Source organism: Homalodisca vitripennis, chromosome X (assembly GCF_021130785.1).
Source record: "Homalodisca vitripennis isolate AUS2020 chromosome X, UT_GWSS_2.1, whole genome shotgun sequence".
Taxonomy (NCBI): Eukaryota; Metazoa; Arthropoda; class Insecta; order Hemiptera; family Cicadellidae; genus Homalodisca; species Homalodisca vitripennis.
Window position 1 is genome coordinate 155944265 of NC_060215.1, and position 17811 is coordinate 155962075.

Sequence of the window (17811 nt, forward strand, 5' to 3'; positions counted from 1 at the left end):
GCACAAGGAACAGCAAACTGTACTGTAAGTGTCTACTAATCCCGGATAGAAACGTTGAAGTACCCGAGTTAACCACAAACTAATTAGTAAAGCTGCATTAACAGGAGTTGTATTAAAACGTAGATTGCGTATTTCTGCTTTTAGAAATATAAAGCGATAACTTACAAACTATAACTCCCAGTTTTTATGTCGATAACAGCGAAAAAGGTACCAGTTTTTGACGCTTCTCAACCAAACTGCAATTTTGAAAATTAACAACTCGGGGATCTGTAATCCGATTAACACCGAATCTTTATACAAAATGATAGATACGTACGGTTTTAAGTATATTGTGTTCAAGTTAGTTGAAAATAGTTGTAATTATAACTTTTGATCTTGACCGAGTTGTCAAAAAATTCGTTTTTGTCTTATTATGGAGCTTTTTATCTTGGTTAACTTTGTAAACCACTATTAGAAATATTTAATTTTAACATAGATTGACTGAGCAGGCTTTCCTAATGTACCGCAGCAGGCCGGCCGGCGCCTACACTTTTGAACACGTATACCACCAGACACCGGGTCTGGTTTACTGTATACTGTACTGTAGATGTACTGGTTAGTTTGTTACCATAGTAACTCGGTTACACACTTTTTTGATACACTCGAGGGGGGGGGGGGTGTTGGTGCGCATGCTCGTGCAGCCAGTGCTGAGTTTACCACCTACCATGCATCGCTAGCGTGTTTGTACAATATTTGGTAAATAGAATGGTTGCCGTAGTACCGGAACTTTATTTTGTTGAATCCGTCTCGTAATGTCACGGATTTTAAAGACAATAATGTCGTTGGGTCGTTATCGACGATCAGTATTTTTAAGCGAAGACTTTTTAATGTAGTTTGTGTGTTTAATTTGTAGTACAGCCGTATTCATAAAATATTATTGTTTTTTAAAAGACGCCTGGTGATTTCTGTATCCATTCCACAAGTAAGTAACCTATAAGCTGTTGTATGTTTTAAGATTTATTCAAAATACATTTATATAAGTTAAATTTTTAATTTAAATAAAATACCGCCTAACTAATAAAATTTTGTTGTTTTAAAGTTTTCCATGTTTATTACACAAGTAACAACAACAAACAACACTGGTGGTTGTTTTGTTTGGTAGTAAGATTATAAAAACAAAGATTATAAACTACCAAAAAATGCTAGTTTATAATCTTTGTTTGGTATTAAGATTATAAAAACAAAGATTATAAACTACAAAAAATGCTAGTTTATAATCTTTGTTTGGTATTAAGATTATAAAAACAAAGATTATAAACTACCAAAAAATGCTAGTTTATAATCTTTGTTTGGCATTAAGATTATAAAAACAAAGATTATAAACTACAAAAAAATGCTAGTTTATAATCTTTGTTTGGTATTAAGATTACAAACTAGCATTTTTTTGTGATGTGATATATTAAAAATTCACCGCTAGGCTATTTACATTTACATAATGTAAATGTAACTATGTCAACTAACTATGTCAATCGTATGATGTGACTTTTAATGTTGAATTTGTATACATTTTCGTAAATAAGTATATTTAGTGCTTCTTGATCTATTAATTTGCTAGCCTAACCTGTGGTATTCTTATAAATTTTACTGGAACTTTTATATTTCATAATACATTTTACAAAATGTGTATTTATTAAACATTCATTGGAGATTGTAAACAATTATGTTGTCACTATAGAATCTTTTCATAATGAGATATAGGTAATTCCATCAAAATGGGATAAGACTCGACTCGACTCGACTCGTAAAAGTTAAAATCAATGTAGGCCTACTATAATTTGAGAATTTTTCTGTTTAAATTAAATTAATAAATAATTGATACTTTAATATTTTTGTTACGCAACTGAAATTATGTTTCCAACTTGGGAAATTTTATCTGACTTACACTTTATGAATTACAAAATATTTAAAGACGAATTTTTGTACTTTTAAAGTTTGCAGAAAGGTTATAACGTTTTAATCGCTCATTCTTCTTCTTGGCCACAAATCGGTGACATGTTCTTAAAAGGTTAAGTTACAAGTTATCCTATAGGCTATTAAGCATAAAATATGTTCAGTTGTTTTCGTGTCCGGTATGTAACACTAAAGAACAAATATTTAGTAATATTTGTGGTTTAACAATTTCAAAAAAGTTAAAAAATTGTTATATAAAAAAAATTATATTGTACCAGATAATGTGACATTATGTATGGGACAAGAAGTACATGTGCTTCAACTAATGTAAAATTATACTTAATTTAGCTTTGTTGTGGATATAGGTACTTTACTCTTAGTCTGTTATTTTTACGAAAAATTAATTGTTTTGCAGAAAAATACATTATTAATGAAGAATAAGTATATATCTGTAAATAAAATAATATATTTCTGCAAAATAGTTATTTTTTGGTAAAAATAATGTACTAAGAGTAAGTATAGCCTATCTACAACAAAACCAAGTTAAGTATTATTTTTTATTAGTTGAAGCATGTGTTTTGCTTACTTGTGAATAAACCAACCTTCATAAATACAAAAGAGGGCATGTAAATAAGAAAACTGAAGTTACAAGAAAATTTATAGTGGAAAGGGTAACAGATGTGAAAAACTCACAAATATATTTTAATTAAGCATCAGTGAATAATCAATTCAAATAAATATTTCGGTACTTTGGTATTATCTGGAGGGGCCACTATTTTAGTTAGAGTTTTTCTTACTGGGGACCTATAAAACTGCATTATTGGAAAGAACAGGTGTTATTTGACTTACTGCAAAAATTGCATATCATTATGACGATTAGTTTGTTTTCTGCCTCCCAAAAGGAAGCAATGTGGGCGAGAAGGAGGCCACTCTTTGCTATTCTACTATTTGTTATTAGGCTTCGAATAATGTTGTTTTAGGTTCTTGCTAAGAAAAACTACTTTAAAAATAGTGACCTCTGGATAATACCAAAATACCAAAGTTTTTTTGTAACAAAACCAGAATACTGACAAATGAGTAAAAGTATTATTGCCTTTAGATAAATACATGTAAATGGTATAACTCATGTTGTGTAATAGCAACAGTAATTAAATCAAATCTGGGACAATTTAAACATAAACAAAGGTGGAGGAGGAGGCTGTAATAGTCATCAACAAATCACACCTCACAACAGAACACCAATCAGGTTGACAAGATGACAATAGACAATAGACAATTGCTTTATTTTCGTATTAATTAAGAACAGAAATGGCGTCAAATATGATAAGACATATAGTCAAATATTACTAATTCAGATAAAAGTTGCTAACTAAATTAACAATTAACATGTTCAACTGACACAGTTTAGGTAGCTATTTCTTTAAAACATGATAAAAGTTTTACCAAAATAACAATTACAAAATACACATATACGAGGGTCAGTCAAATATAAACAGGACTTTTATTACTATACCCAACTTCCAGGTTGTAGCAGGTAGCCATGTTGCAGTAGTGGTAGGGGGCAGCCTGGGGAAAGGGGAAAGCTGCAACAATGCGTTCTCAGTGCTGTTTTGTTTGTCATTGTAGCCATGTCTGAACAAGAGGTTGTACCTGCAGTTGCGCAAAGAATTATTATTAAGTTCTTGACAAACGAAGGTGTTAAACCAAGTGAAATTTTTGTTAGACTGACAACTCAGTTTGGGGATAAGACTTTATCACGTTCTCAAGTGTACGATTGGGTTAAAAAGTTCAAAGGCGGACGTGAAACAGTTGAAAATGAAAGTCACAATAGGCGTCCAAGGACCAGTTTGACTAATGAGAACATTTGTGCTGTTCGTTAACTTCTTGAAAATGATCGACGCTTAACGATAGATGAAATTGCCAGTGAAGTGGAAATTAGTCATGGTAGTGTCTACATCTCCAGTATCTACAAAAAATAGTTTCCAGACTCTGTCGGTTAATCTCAAAACACCGACTGCACGTAAACCTAAAGGATATAGCTTTCCCCAAACAAAAAACAAAAAAAACAAAGTTCCCTAAAAACCAGCAATATCCTCAAAATGCCCACTTCACAAGTATTTTTATTAGAGGTGACAGCCATGCCCGTCACATCGCGGGCCTTGTACGAAGCATAACTGGCCCTACGATCTCGGTTGGCGGTGTGTGTGTGCTTGCCTGGCGCCGGGCTGCTTGATGTCGTGGGTCCAAGGCAGATGTCAACTGAGTCCGGAACCCGCTGCGAGGTGCTGATGGCTGGCACAAACGACCTGGCGGTGGGAAAACAGAACAAAATCTACAGTCACCTGGAGACCTACATCACGGCCAGACCAATCAACACTGACATCGTTCTTGTCACCCTTCCACACCGACACGATCTGGAGCCGGACCACTCTATTCACGATGAGACCGCACTTGTAAATGCTTACATTGAAGAGCTCGCAATCCGACACAACATCAAGGTCCTAAACTTCAATAGGATCGGTCGCAGGCATTTCACAAGACACGGTATGCACCTATCAATGCGGGGAAAGCGGATACTGGCTGGAATGATTGTGGAGAGCCTCGCTCTGCTGAGACCTGTCCCTCCGGAACCCGAGAAGCCACTCCTAGTGACCGCCGTCCCTCCAGCCATCGTGCCGCCACCTGCTGCAACCCCCTGGGAGCCGGCTGCTGTCTCTCAACGGTCTCCAAGGCTCCAGCTTGTCTCATATGCGGAGGCAGCTAGGGCGTCAACTACACCTGACAGAGACTCACGAAAAGAAGGCTCTCCTATGTCAAAAAACTGTTCTGGTCAGACATGTGTGAAGCCGACCTAGGGATGACTTCAGATCCAGCTCCAAAACGCAACAAAATTCAAAATCAACATTTAAAAAACATAAAAAATTTTAAATTGGCAACTGAAACAATAAAATTGATTCACCAAAACGCCCAAATTGCAACCAACAAGGTTGAAGAGCTAGAGATCATGTGTGAAGAGCTTAAACCTGATGTGTTTATAGTCTCAGAACACGGTTTCAAATCCGATTCAATACATCTTTTTAAGATTCAAAATTTTGAATTGGCTAAATATTTTTGTCGAACCAGCTGTAAAGGGGGCGGTGTGTGGCGATTTTTATGAAAAATTCCTCTAAATTTGAAGATTTCAGAATTAAAAACAGTTCGGACATGAATTTTGAAGCTGAAGGCATCACAATCTTGTCCAACTCTTCCACAAGAATAACTATCATTGGGCTTTATAGATCCCCCAATGGCTCTAGAGATTCTTTTTTCGAAAGCTTGGAACACCTTCTGAGTGGTCTCTCTTTTAAATCAACAAGGTTTGTAATAATTGGCGATTTTAACATTAATGTTTTGGATCACACCGACCCCCTTACCCAGCGGCTTCGCGATCTTCTAAATTCTTTCAATCTAAATTGGTCCGTGAATTTGCCAACACGAGTGACAGCCACGACGCGTACTGCCATCGACAATGTTATCACCAATATTCCTAACACAACAGTCTCTGTATTAAGTTCTGCGATCTCTGATCACTTTGCGCAGTCGTGATTCATGGATGCAAACTGGAAAATCAAAATCCAAAATTTAAAATTACTAGGGCAATTACTTCCCAAAACATTTGCCACCTGAATAGATGTTTAAAAACCGAGTCTTGGGAGTCCTTAAGTGGGTGTGGAAATGTCGATGACATGTATCAGTCATTTAGTGACACCTTCAGTCACTATCTGGATGTTGCATGCCCGTTCAGGAAAACAAAAAACAGTAAAAAGCTGCAAAATTCATGGATAACTAAAGGAATTCTTATATCTCGAGAAAGGCTCCAATTCTTCTATAAAATCTTCACCAATACTCAAAATTATGATTTCAAAATGTTTTTTAGAAGGTATCGGAGAATCTATAAGAAGGTCATAAGAGCTGCGAAAGCCTATGACATCAATAGAGCCTTGGGTACCTGTGAAAATTTTTCCAAAACGGCTTGGAAAATAATTAATAACTTTTCTCGAGATGGAGGTTCCAAGAAGTGTTCCAAATCTATTGCAATCCAAATTAATAATGAAATTGTTGAAGATAAATTAAAAGTGGCAAACGAGTTCAACAAATACTTTTCAACCGTTGCTTTTACGAATTCGTTATTTAAGAATCCTCAGTCTCACGGAGAAGAGACTGGGGGACCAGTTGCGTCCATGGCTTTGGCTCCTGTGTGTGAAGACGAGGTAGCACGTGTCATACAGAGACTGAAATCAAAAAAGACCGGTGACGCCAATGGGATGTCAGTATGGCTACTCAAACGATGCTTCAAGCATATTTTGAGTCCTCTAACAAAATTGATCAATTTTTCGTGGGAGACTGGAAGTTTTCCATCTCTTTTAAAGACGGCCAAGATCACCCCAATTTTCAAAAAGGACGATCCTTGTCTTACAAGCAATTATCGTCCAATATCAATTCTTCCAGTTTTCAGTAAAGTTTTTGAAAAACTTTTCTACGAAAGGCTTGAAAGCTTTCTGGAAGAATTCGAAATTCTGAATCCAGAACAATTTGGATTTAGAAAAAACAAATCCACAATTGACGCTTGTGAACAACCTTTTGGACAATGTTGTCGATGGTTTGGATAGACGAGAGCATGTGCTTAGTATATTTCTCGATTTGTCCAAAGCCTTTGACTGCGTGCACCACGAGACACTGTTGCACCAGTTGGAGAAATGTGGCATTCGGGGTGTCCCGCACTTATGGATCGGTTCTTACCTTAAGGATCGACATCAGTGCGTGGAGATTTCGAGCGTCATTTCAAACAAAATTAAAATAGCCCACGGTGTTCCTCAGGGTTCTATCCTTGGGCCTCTCCTGTTTTTAATTTATGTCGGCGGATTGAATACAGTTATCCAGCATGGAAAACTGGTTCAATATGCCGATGACACGACTCTTTGTTTTAAAAGTAAATCAATAGAAGAACTAGAAATCACCTCATTCATGGAACTGAACACTTGCATTCAGTATTTCACTGAAATGAATCTGAAAACAAATCAGTCAAAAACAATCGTAGTAAATTTAGGCCTTCGTCAGCATGATCGAGTGGTGCGTCCGGCCGTATTTATAGATGACGACCTTCTCGAAGAAAATAACTCCACAAACTTTTTGGGAATGATTCTAGACAAAGGACTGACCTGGAGCGATCATGTTGACAGGGTCTGTGCTAGAGCTACCTCAGGTATATATGCTCTGCGCAATCTAGCAAAATTTTGTTCCCCAGAAGTTTTAAAAATGGCCTACTATGGCCTAATCCATGCTCATTTTGCGTATGGGATAAGACTTTGGGGAAGTTGTGCAAAAAACAAAATGGAGCGCGTCTTTAGACTCCAGAAAAAAGCTGTTAGAATCATTAAAAATTTAAATTATAGAGAGTCGTGTAGGGAATCTTTCGGGGAGTTGAGATTGCTGACTCTGCCTTGCCTCTATATTTTTGAGGTGATCGTGTACTGCAGATCAAGGTGCACTTTGATTCGTGGCGGGGACGTTCATCAATATGAAACTAGAGGCAGGGACAACTTTCGCACGCATCAACACAGATTGACATTAGCGCAAAATCTACCGCAAGAAGTTGGTGTCAGATTAATCAACAGGCTCCCTGAAGAAATCAAAATTTCCAATAATCAAAATCAATTTAAAACGCGTCTCAAGCTCCTTTTGGAGTCCAAGGCTTTCTACTCTGTTGATGAATTCATGTCAAGCCGCTGGAATTTGAGATTGCTGGATCTGAGGTCAATGCGATTGTGACGTGAATGATTGCAAGAATTGTGAGTGTGAGGTTGTGTGAATGTGTGGATGATCTCGTGTAAATGGACTTATAAAAACTGTTGACGATTGCGATACGATGTAAAAATTGTTAAAAGAATGCAATAAAGAGATTATTATTATTATTATTATTATTAGTGTGCATTCCATCGTCACAGAGCATCTGGGTTTTCGGAAAATTTGTGCAAGATGGGTCCCTCGGCTTCTGACTCTCGATCAAAAACAAACTCGGAGAGACATTTGCCAAAGGATTTTGAATCGGCTTGAGAGAGAGGGGAATGGTTTTTTAAATCGCATAATAACCTGTGATGAAACGTGGGTCCATCACTACACTCCTGAATCCAAAATGGCGTCAATGGAGTGGCGAAGGAAAGACGAAACTCGCCCTGTGAAAGCCAAAACACGGTTGTCTGCTGGGAAAGTTCTTGCCACCATCTTTTTTTACTGCAAAGGCGTTTTGCTTATTGACTTTTTACACAAACGTCGTACTGTGAACGCTGCTTATTACTGTCAACTTCTTGAGCAAGCAAAAGCAGCCTTTCGGAACAAAAGGCGTAATCAGCCAATCAGAGATGTCATTTTGCTTCATGACAATGCTAGGCCTCACACAGCTGACTTGACCCAAGAGAAATTACGCCAAATTCATTGGGAAACATTGGAACATCCTCCCTACAGCCCAGATTTGTCTCCATGTGACTTTCACCTCTTTGGTCCTCTCAAAGAAGCACTTGGTGGAAACCGTTTTGAAAGTGATGAGGAAGTACAGGAATTTGTGTGCAATTGGTTCAAGACACAACCTCAAATCTTTTATGAAGAAGGGATCCATAAGCTATCCTCACGCTGGAAAAAGTGTGTGAGAGTTGAGGGAGACTATGTAGAAAAGCAGTAACATGTAATCATTGTATTGTTTAGCTTTAATAAACGTATAAGTTAAAAGTCTTGTTTATATTTGACTGACCCTCGTAATTTACATAGTTACATTGGTTATATTCTTGAACTCTTCAACACTATATATATATATTGACCTTCCAACAAGCCACTTAATAAGTCTTTTCTTCAGAACCTGCGGAGTGCTGGTCTTGAAGTTCTTCGGGAGCATATTATAAAGCTTCGCTCCAGCATAAGACAGCTTCTTGGCAAAAAGAGCTGAGTGATGTAAGGGAAGACTGAAGTCATTGGCCCGCCTTGTGTTGTAATCATGGATGTCACCATTCCTCTCGGGACGTTGTGTGTAGGCGTGTAGAATCACATCAGTAATGTACAGAGTTATCACTGTAGGAATTCCCAAGGTCTTGAAAGCCTCTTTGCAGCTATCTCGAAAGTCTAGATCAGCCATGATTCGTATTGCACGCTTCTGTAAAACCAACACTCGCTGGAGATTCCCTGCAGATGATCCACCCCACAGTACTATACCATAACGAATGTGGGTCTCAAACAGAGCATGGTATGCGGTTCTTGTTGCAGTAGGTGTACCAATTGATTTTATCCTTTTTAGCACAAAGAGTGCTGAGCTGAGTTTTTTCCATAAGCCGTCTATGTGGCAGTTCGAAGTCAACCGGTCATCGATCACTACCCCAAGGTGTTTTGTGGTTCGTACTCTTTCAAGGTTGGGTGGAGCATGAACTTCATCCTTATTTTTACCAAAAGTAAGGCATTTTGTTTTTGATGCGTTTAAAATTAAATCGTTCCTAAGGCAGTATTCCTGAGCCATATTTACAGATGTTATGGTGTTCATTTCTAGTCCTGGAACTGACTTGCTGTTGCTTATTAAAACTGTGTCGTCTGCATAAGAGACAGGGTAACAGTGGTTCCCCAAGTAGTCAGGCAGGTCACCAGTGAAAAGTACAAATAACACAGGTCCCAACACTGACCCCTGTGGAACCCCTCTCCTCATAGTCATTGGCTTAGATTTTTCAAGTTTCCCTCAACAACTTTTTTTATTTCAACGATCTGCTTTCTTTTGTGCAAATAACTTTGAAACCACCTGAGTGGTGTTCCTACGACACCTAGGGAATTGATCTTGGACAGAAGCACTGCATGGTCAAGGCTATCAAAAGCCTTGCTCAGGTCCAAGAAAACACCAGCAGCCGTATTCCCATCTTCCAGGTTGTCCATAAGATGTTCAATTATATCAATAAGGGCACTCGTAGTTGATCTTCCTGAGATGAAGCCATGTTGCCTTGGAGGTAGGAGGTTGTTTGTTTCAAGGTGTTGCAAGAGACGTGAAAGCACTACCTTTTCAATTATTTTCGATATTGTTGGAACTAAGGAAATGGGCCTGAAGTTCTTTAATTGGGCATGAGTAATATAACAAATTGGTAGACACAATATTCATAAGAACAAACATAGCATTTAAAATACAGACACGTAAAATTGAGGACTTCAGATAAAATTTCAGTACAAAGTCACAGTAAAATAAAATTCATAATTGTACATCATAAGATAGCCACAATATTGAAAAAAACAGCACAATATTTAAAATACAGAATCAAGAATTTTATTGTTATTTAACACATGGAAATAGACATACTCAAACAAGTGACTGACCTAAAATAAAAAATATAATTGGTTCTCTTGAAATCAGTCTAACAATATATATATATGAACGCAAAATCATTTACTGCAACTAAAAGGACTCAATACTGAGTTTTCTATTACTTAAGTAAGAGGGGATTAACTGTAATTCAGTATCTCTAACTCCATAACTATTAAATTTGCTTTCAATTAATTTATGAGAGATTAATTCAGAGGCTTTTGTGAAGTCTATTAAGGTAACAGATGATAAAAATTTATTTTCAAAGTTTCCTAAAACATTTTCTTTTATTGTTTCTATGGCTCTGGTTGTATTTAAGTTTGGGGAAAACAAAATTTTTCTGTACATAGCAAACCGTTGTTGTAAAAAATGAACTAAGTTGATCTTTTACACAACTTTCAAAAACTTTACTCAATAAAGGTACCAAAGAGATTGGCTGATAACTAGAATAATGTGATTTATCACCTTTTTTATAAAGTGGTACAATTTTTGTTACTTTCAATGCCTGAGGAAAGACACCGTGCTCCAAAATCATATTGTACACAAAATTCAATGATTCAACTACTACATCAATTACTTCAAACAGTTTATTAGAACCCATAATAATCTTCACTTTGGGATGAGCTTAACTTTGAAACAGACTTTAAGACTTGAGTACAATCAATGCTTTGCCGTTTATGATAATTAATTTCTCATTTACAGCTTAAAATATTATTATCAACAAATCCGAAAAATACTGTATATAGTTTTTTTTTGCAGATAGGTCCTCTTCCTTAATTTTGGCCCTATATGTTGTTTTTGCTTCATTATAAACATGTTTATGCATTTGCTCATTTTCTCCACCTACTGAGAACGTATACCTTTCATACAAAGTACCAAAGAAATCTCTAATTTGTCCTAACTCTGGTGTAAACCATGTGATTTTTGCCCTTTTAAATTAATTTTTCTCAATTTTCTTAGTTTTGCATCATTCTTCAAGAGATGTTAACAAAATAAATAAAAAATAGTCAAAAGCTCGGCCAAAATTGGTGTGCATCCTAAGTTGTAACCTGTTAAAATGTGACAATTTTTCCTTAAATTTAAAAATTGAATTAGCAGAAAGAGTTATTTTCAATAAAAATTAATCTTTTTTGTTAATTTTATCAACAACACCACATTCAAGAAATATTGCACACACCAGCATGATCAGACAAATTAGGTTCCACTATTTGACATACTACGTTCCATTCATTAAGATTTGTTATAATATTGTCTAAGCATGCTTCCTGTCTTGTTTCTTGCTCATTTAAACAATACAAGTTCAAAGACTTATGTAAGTTAAGGAAAAGTTACATTCCAAAGATCTGTTTTTAATGTTTATATTAACATCACCAGTTAAAATAAGCTTTAAATTTGCCAATTTGTCATTAAAATATTCTATAAAAATCTCTAAACTAAAAAAAAAATATTGACATCTGAATTTGGAGTACGGTAAATAGTGACAATGATAATATTTATTTTTGTTAAAATTATAGCTGCATTGCCTCAAAGGCAAACCAGCAAAAAATTGGTCAATATCTAAAACTTTAAAATCAATACAATTCTCAATAAAAATTGAGCTTCCACCTTGTTTTAACAGTGGATTTCTACAATAAATGCTAGCCAAGATATAACCATTTAGTATATACACTGTCATTTTATCCAGCTAGTGTTCATTTATTTTCAAAATATTAAAGGGATATTTGTCTAGCCATAATTCTAATGCTTCTAACTTACTTCTAATAGGTAGTATATTTAAATGATATACATCTAAGTCAACCGGTTGTGGGTTGGTGTCTGGGGCAATGAGTTTTCCATGATGATGTGCTGTCACGGAAGCTGTAATGCCGTTCTCCGCTGTCGTCACAATGTCAGCTACTGATTCCTTTGTGCTGGTCCTCAGGGCCTGTATGGGTTCCTGTTCTTGTGTGCTATCCAGGACTTTCGAAATTTGGTTTGCACGCCACATCTTCCCTTTTCTGTTAAGATGCATACTATGATGGTTATATAAATGTCTTTCTGCTTTGCTAACCTCTACCGAACTCATATTTTCAGAGTTACTACACATTTCTTTATGGGCACAGTCAGTCTTTTTCACCTCACCATTATACAGGACCATTCTACCAAGTCATACTTATTTGGTATATCCACTGCGACTTTGGAACCAGTAACAGTAATTTTGCCTAAAACTGACTTAATGTTCTTTATTGCTTCTTGTGCATTATTTACTGCCACGTCATTAAAACCACAGAGAATTACCAAACATCTTCCTTTCCCAGCTTTTTCTCCCCAATGTTGTGGCTATCCAGAACTTGACGAGTATGCCCGTCTGGTCTAACAAATCCCAGAGCTTCATATCTATGTTGAGTTTGGTTTATAACTCAACCTACATATAATAGAAACATGTCATGGAAGAGGCTAGGTCTCTTCCATGACGTTCAGCACAAATGAGAAGCTTGTTCTTCTCTCTCTGTGACAATTTTACTAGCTCTTTAGACACGGTTTCTTCTTCTTTTTCCTCTACGGACAGACCCTCCTAATTATTCTTGGAAATAAAATTTAAATCTCTGTTTTGCAGGATTGTGTTAAAAATTATAAGTTGTTTTGTCATTATTAACTGATTAATTGTTACTAGAGAACCATTATTTAGCAAGCGGTAGGCCATCGTCAATACGACACTTAACTGTATAGGATCTGTGCCAGAGGAGAGCAAAGTGATGTCATCCACATAAATAACAGGAAAAAGAGGAAGATTGCTGTGTAAATCATTTATATATATAAGATAAAGAAAGGTCCCAGAACCGAGCCCTGGGGCACTCCAGCCAAAACTTCATTATAGCAGAATCAGTTTCTCCAATAACCACCCTTTGTCTGCTATGACTTAATTAAATTTAACTCATTGCCTATAATACCATAGTACTCTAACTTGTCTAATACTTTGTTGTGTGGTATGCAGTCAATGGTAATGTATAAGGTGTACACCTCCACCTAGTTACTTACACTTAAACTACTTTTTTTCAAAGGAATGTAGGATGTGATTAATAATATTTTGTATTGCCAGCATTGTCTAAAGCCATACAGGTAGGTGTATATACAGTAAATTATTACTAACATAATAATCATACTATTGGCCAGTTAGAATTTACTCTAAAATCTTACAATCAGAATTCTTTAACTGATAAAGACAGTATCAGTGTAAAAAGTTATAAATACCTTTTGTAATTTTTTAAATTTTGTCAGCTTTCACAGTGACAAAATATTTAGGATGGGGGATTATTAGACCCAATCTTCTTGAGTAGGAATATTAGACATTCACCTTAGAAGAGGGAGAAGCTACATCTGTTTCAGCCTCTGCTGACTAAGGTGGATGTAGACCCAATCTTCTTGAGTAGGAATATTAGACATTCACCTTAGAAGAGGGAGAAGCTACATCTGTTTCAGCCTCTGCTGACTAAGGTGGATGGGGCAGGGTTCGTAATTTTTAGTCTCCCTTTAACACATAGGGAGTCGTACCTACTCCAACCATTATTCTCTGCGTAAATTACACAATTAGACCAATTCAATTAAGTTATCTCTGTACTCCGAGTGATGTGCTCCTGGACATATACGGGGTTGTCCAGTTCTAAGTGACAAAATCAATAATTGCTCTTACTTGTACTAATTATCAGTCCTCTGTCCCTACATCCTGAACTCACTTCTCTACATGCTTCCTTGCCGTCGCGTCATCAGTTGATCACTAAATTTTCATTTACAGTGGAACGTGATCCTACAAAGCGGAAGGTGAAACCTACTCCACCATCAGCTCTAATAGATTTTGACCTCTCTGGTGAGAGTTCTGATGACAGTGATTTTCGAATAGAAGACCACTGTGAAGAATCGGACGACGATTCGTTGGACTCTGACGATGGTGGGAAACAAGGTAAGTAAGTACTGTGTTTAACAAATGATGCAGGGTTAGTCTGGCCAAATGACACAGCGTGTCCTGACAACAAAAAGGCGGTGTTAGTTTATCATGTTATGGAATATTAAGTCTAGCAATTGAGTTAATGATTCAATACAAAATCTTTGCCACTTTATTCGTATACAATAAATAACTAACAATACAGCTGTCGTTACACAGACAAGATCCTAAAGACAGTGTTTCATGAGGTAGGTAAGTATTTATAATGACGATATTAATTTGTAGAATTATAAATAAAATCAAGATATCACATACCCTGTGACTTCTACAAGCATTATACGAAAATTATCCAGACAAGCGTAGCTATGTGTATTGGGCTAACGCTAATCTACAAATAATGAAAATCATTCTATTAACTATTTTACTTTTTAAAATGTAATTTTGGTGTCAAGACACATTTCAGGTTGTTTTATTATGTTAAATTATCCAGACAAGCGTAGCTATGTGTATTGGGCGAACGCTAATCTACAAATAATGAAAAGCATTCGGTTAACTATTTTACTTTTTAAAATGTAATTTTGGTGTCAAGACACATTTCAGGTTGTTTTATTATGTTAAATTATCCAGACAAGCGTAGCTATGTGTATTGGGCTAACGCTAAACTAAAAATATTGAATAGCATTCTATTAACTATTTTACTCTTTCAAATGTAATTTTGGTGTCAAGACACATTTCAGGTTGTTTTATTATGTTAAATTACCCAGACAAGCGTAGCTATGTGTATTGGGCTAACGCTAAACTAAAAATATTGAATAGCATTCTATTAACTATTTTACTCTTTCAAATGTAATTTTGGTGTCAAGACACATTTCAGGTTGTTTTATTATGTTAAATTATCCAGACAAGCGTAGCTATGTGTATTGGGCTAACGCTAAACTAAAAATATTGAATAGCATTCTATTAACTATTTTACTCTTTCAAATGTAATTTTGGTGTCAAGACACATTTCAGGTTGTTTTATTATGTTAAATTACCCAGACAAGCGTAGCTGTTTTTACTACACTAATGCTAATCTACAAATAGTGAATAACACTCTGTTAACAATTTACTCTTTCAAAAGTTATTATGGTGTCAAGACACATTTCAGGTTGTTTTATTATGTTAAATTACCCAGACAAGCGTAGCTGTTTTTACTACACTAATGCTAATCTACAAATAGTGAATAGCACTCTGTTAACAATTTACTCTTTCAAAAGTTATTATGGTGTCAAGACACATTTCAGGTTGTTTTATTATGTTAAATTACCCAGACAAGCGTAGCTGTTTTTACTACACTAATGCTAATCTACAAATAGTAAATAGCACTCTGTTAACAATTTACTCTTTCAAAAGTTATTATGGTGTCAAGACACATTTCAGGTTGTTTTATTATGTTAAATTACCCAGACAAGCGTAGCTGTTTTTACTACACTAATGCTAATCTACAAATAGTGAATAACACTCTGTTAACAATTTACTCTTTCAAAAGTTATTATGGTGTCAAGACACATTATTTCAGGTTACTTTTTATGTAAAATGTTTCCACAAACAATAGAGGTCAATTACACCTGTATTAAAACAATGTAATAAAGGTGTAATTGACTTTGCCATATAATGTAATTTATAAGATAATTAAGCCATGAAATTTTGTTTGAAATATGAACCAAAGTAATTAAAAATGCTTTTTTAACGTTTTATTCTTCTTTGATATAAGGTACTTGAGCTTGCCATGTAATGTTATTTATGATATAGTTAGGCCATCAAATTTTGTCTAAAACATAAATCAAGGTAATTGAAAATGCTTTTTTAATGGTCTAACCTTGAATTTTGTATATATGACACTTGACTTAAGCCATGTAATCTTATTTATGAGATATTTAGGCCATCAAATTTTGTTAAAGAAATAAATCAGAGTGATTGAAAATGCTTTTATAATGTTCTAATCTTGTTTTTTTATATATGGTACTTGACATTGCCGTATAATGTTGTTTATGACATAGTTAGGCCATCAAATTTTGTTTAAGAAATAAATCAAAGTAATTGAAAATGTTTTTTAATGTCCTAATCTTGATATTTAAATACAGTACTTGCAGTTTGCATCAATTAAACTTTATGGAAGTTAGCATTTCCGAACTTCAAATAAATTGATGATGTTGATCCCTAAAAATTGCTAACAAAAGTTGCCTGGTTGGTCTTCATGTATAGGTTTACTAAATCCTTTATAATATACACATTTAGTGAATACAGGATTTAGCTCTATTTCACCTTTGGCTCAAACACTGCCATATCTGATATCTGACACTGTCAAAAACTGTGCATTGTTTCAACACCAGACACACAGACCATGAAAGAGCTCTATCCGGTCCAGATTCCAGGAACCAAGTCAGTGATAGTGTCAGATTTCAGATGCTATTTAATATACGCTAATCTACTCTAGGATTATGTAGATTACCTTCAATTTTAGTTACCTTGGGGTGGCACATTTACTATTTTAAGGTTTTTATCAATTTCAGTTGTCTTAATACTACCAGGTTTGCTTTCATGGGTTAGTTCACTTCATAAAGACCACAACTATATTTTATCACTCTCTAACACTACAGTTTTACCCTTCATCACACACAGTTTGTTGCTTGTAAATATTATTTTACCTCCATTCTGGTACATATGAAACATTATTCATAATAAGCTACATTCTTTTGCATTAGTTAATCTTTATCCTAAGGGGCACAATTTTATTCTCTTAGCAATCTTCTTTTTTTTTTGCGCTTTGTCTTCAACTCGTGTGATTGTCCCCTCCGCACTTGGGACGTTACAGGTGACCATGGGAGTTTTCTATGTCAGATCAAAGGTTATCATAATGTCTAATCCCTCAGCTTGATGGACTACATGAAGCAGCTCTCCGTAAGTTTCCAGATCAGCAAACCATATCCAGGCGTGGCTGGAAAGTGAGCAATCTATAAGAAAAAAAGAACTAAATTAATATTTTACTATTTGCAGCACTTACCATAGCAGATTTTTTAAAGTTGTTTTTTATCTGACTGTCGATGCTGTAGCTGCTACAGTGTATCTCATAAATTTATTGAAATACCAGTACATTTAGTTGAGACAAACATGAACATATGGAAATGAATATATTCTGTTGATTAGAGACCTACTTGAGACTAATTATATTTTTATATTGCTAACAAAAATACTTTTAAATTAGGTAAAACCAAAGCTTAAATTACATATTACAGTAATTATTACATTTACAAGAAAAGAATAAATAATTAAAAAAAGTTTATTTTAAAATCTAAACCCAGTCATTTAAATAGTAAAAACTTGTATACTGCCATTAAGATAAAAGTCAAAGGTGTTGGTTATGCAAGTGCCGTGTGGTGACACAGAACCCATCGGGCTGAGAGGACAACTGACTGTAATTTAGACCTGAGCTGAGGGACACTTAGTGTCAATGTTCTGTTTCATCTCCTTAACCTAAAATTGTTGAATCAGGAGTCTAATAAGCTGCAAAAGTTTTAATAAGTCTGTTTCAATGTTCAACATTTAATGAAATAGGTTGACTAAG

At 35.3% G+C, this 17811-nt stretch overlaps 1 protein-coding gene across 3 annotated transcripts in view; it reads left to right on the plus strand.

The window, feature by feature from the left end:
- The first annotated feature begins 671 nt into the window (after positions 1–671).
- The window catches only part of LOC124370046 (PHD finger protein 14), a 58557-nt gene continuing 41417 nt past the window's right edge, over positions 672–17811 (plus strand). For all 3 annotated transcript variants that reach the window (XR_006923141.1, XM_046828365.1, XM_046828366.1), the window contains exons 1-2: positions 672–961; positions 14061–14225. Coding sequence is in view for 2 of the 3 variants with exons in the window: in XM_046828365.1 (XP_046684321.1) it covers position 961; positions 14061–14225 (166 nt within the window). In the remaining variant the exon portion in view is untranslated. The remainder of the gene's footprint in view (positions 962–14060; positions 14226–17811) is intronic.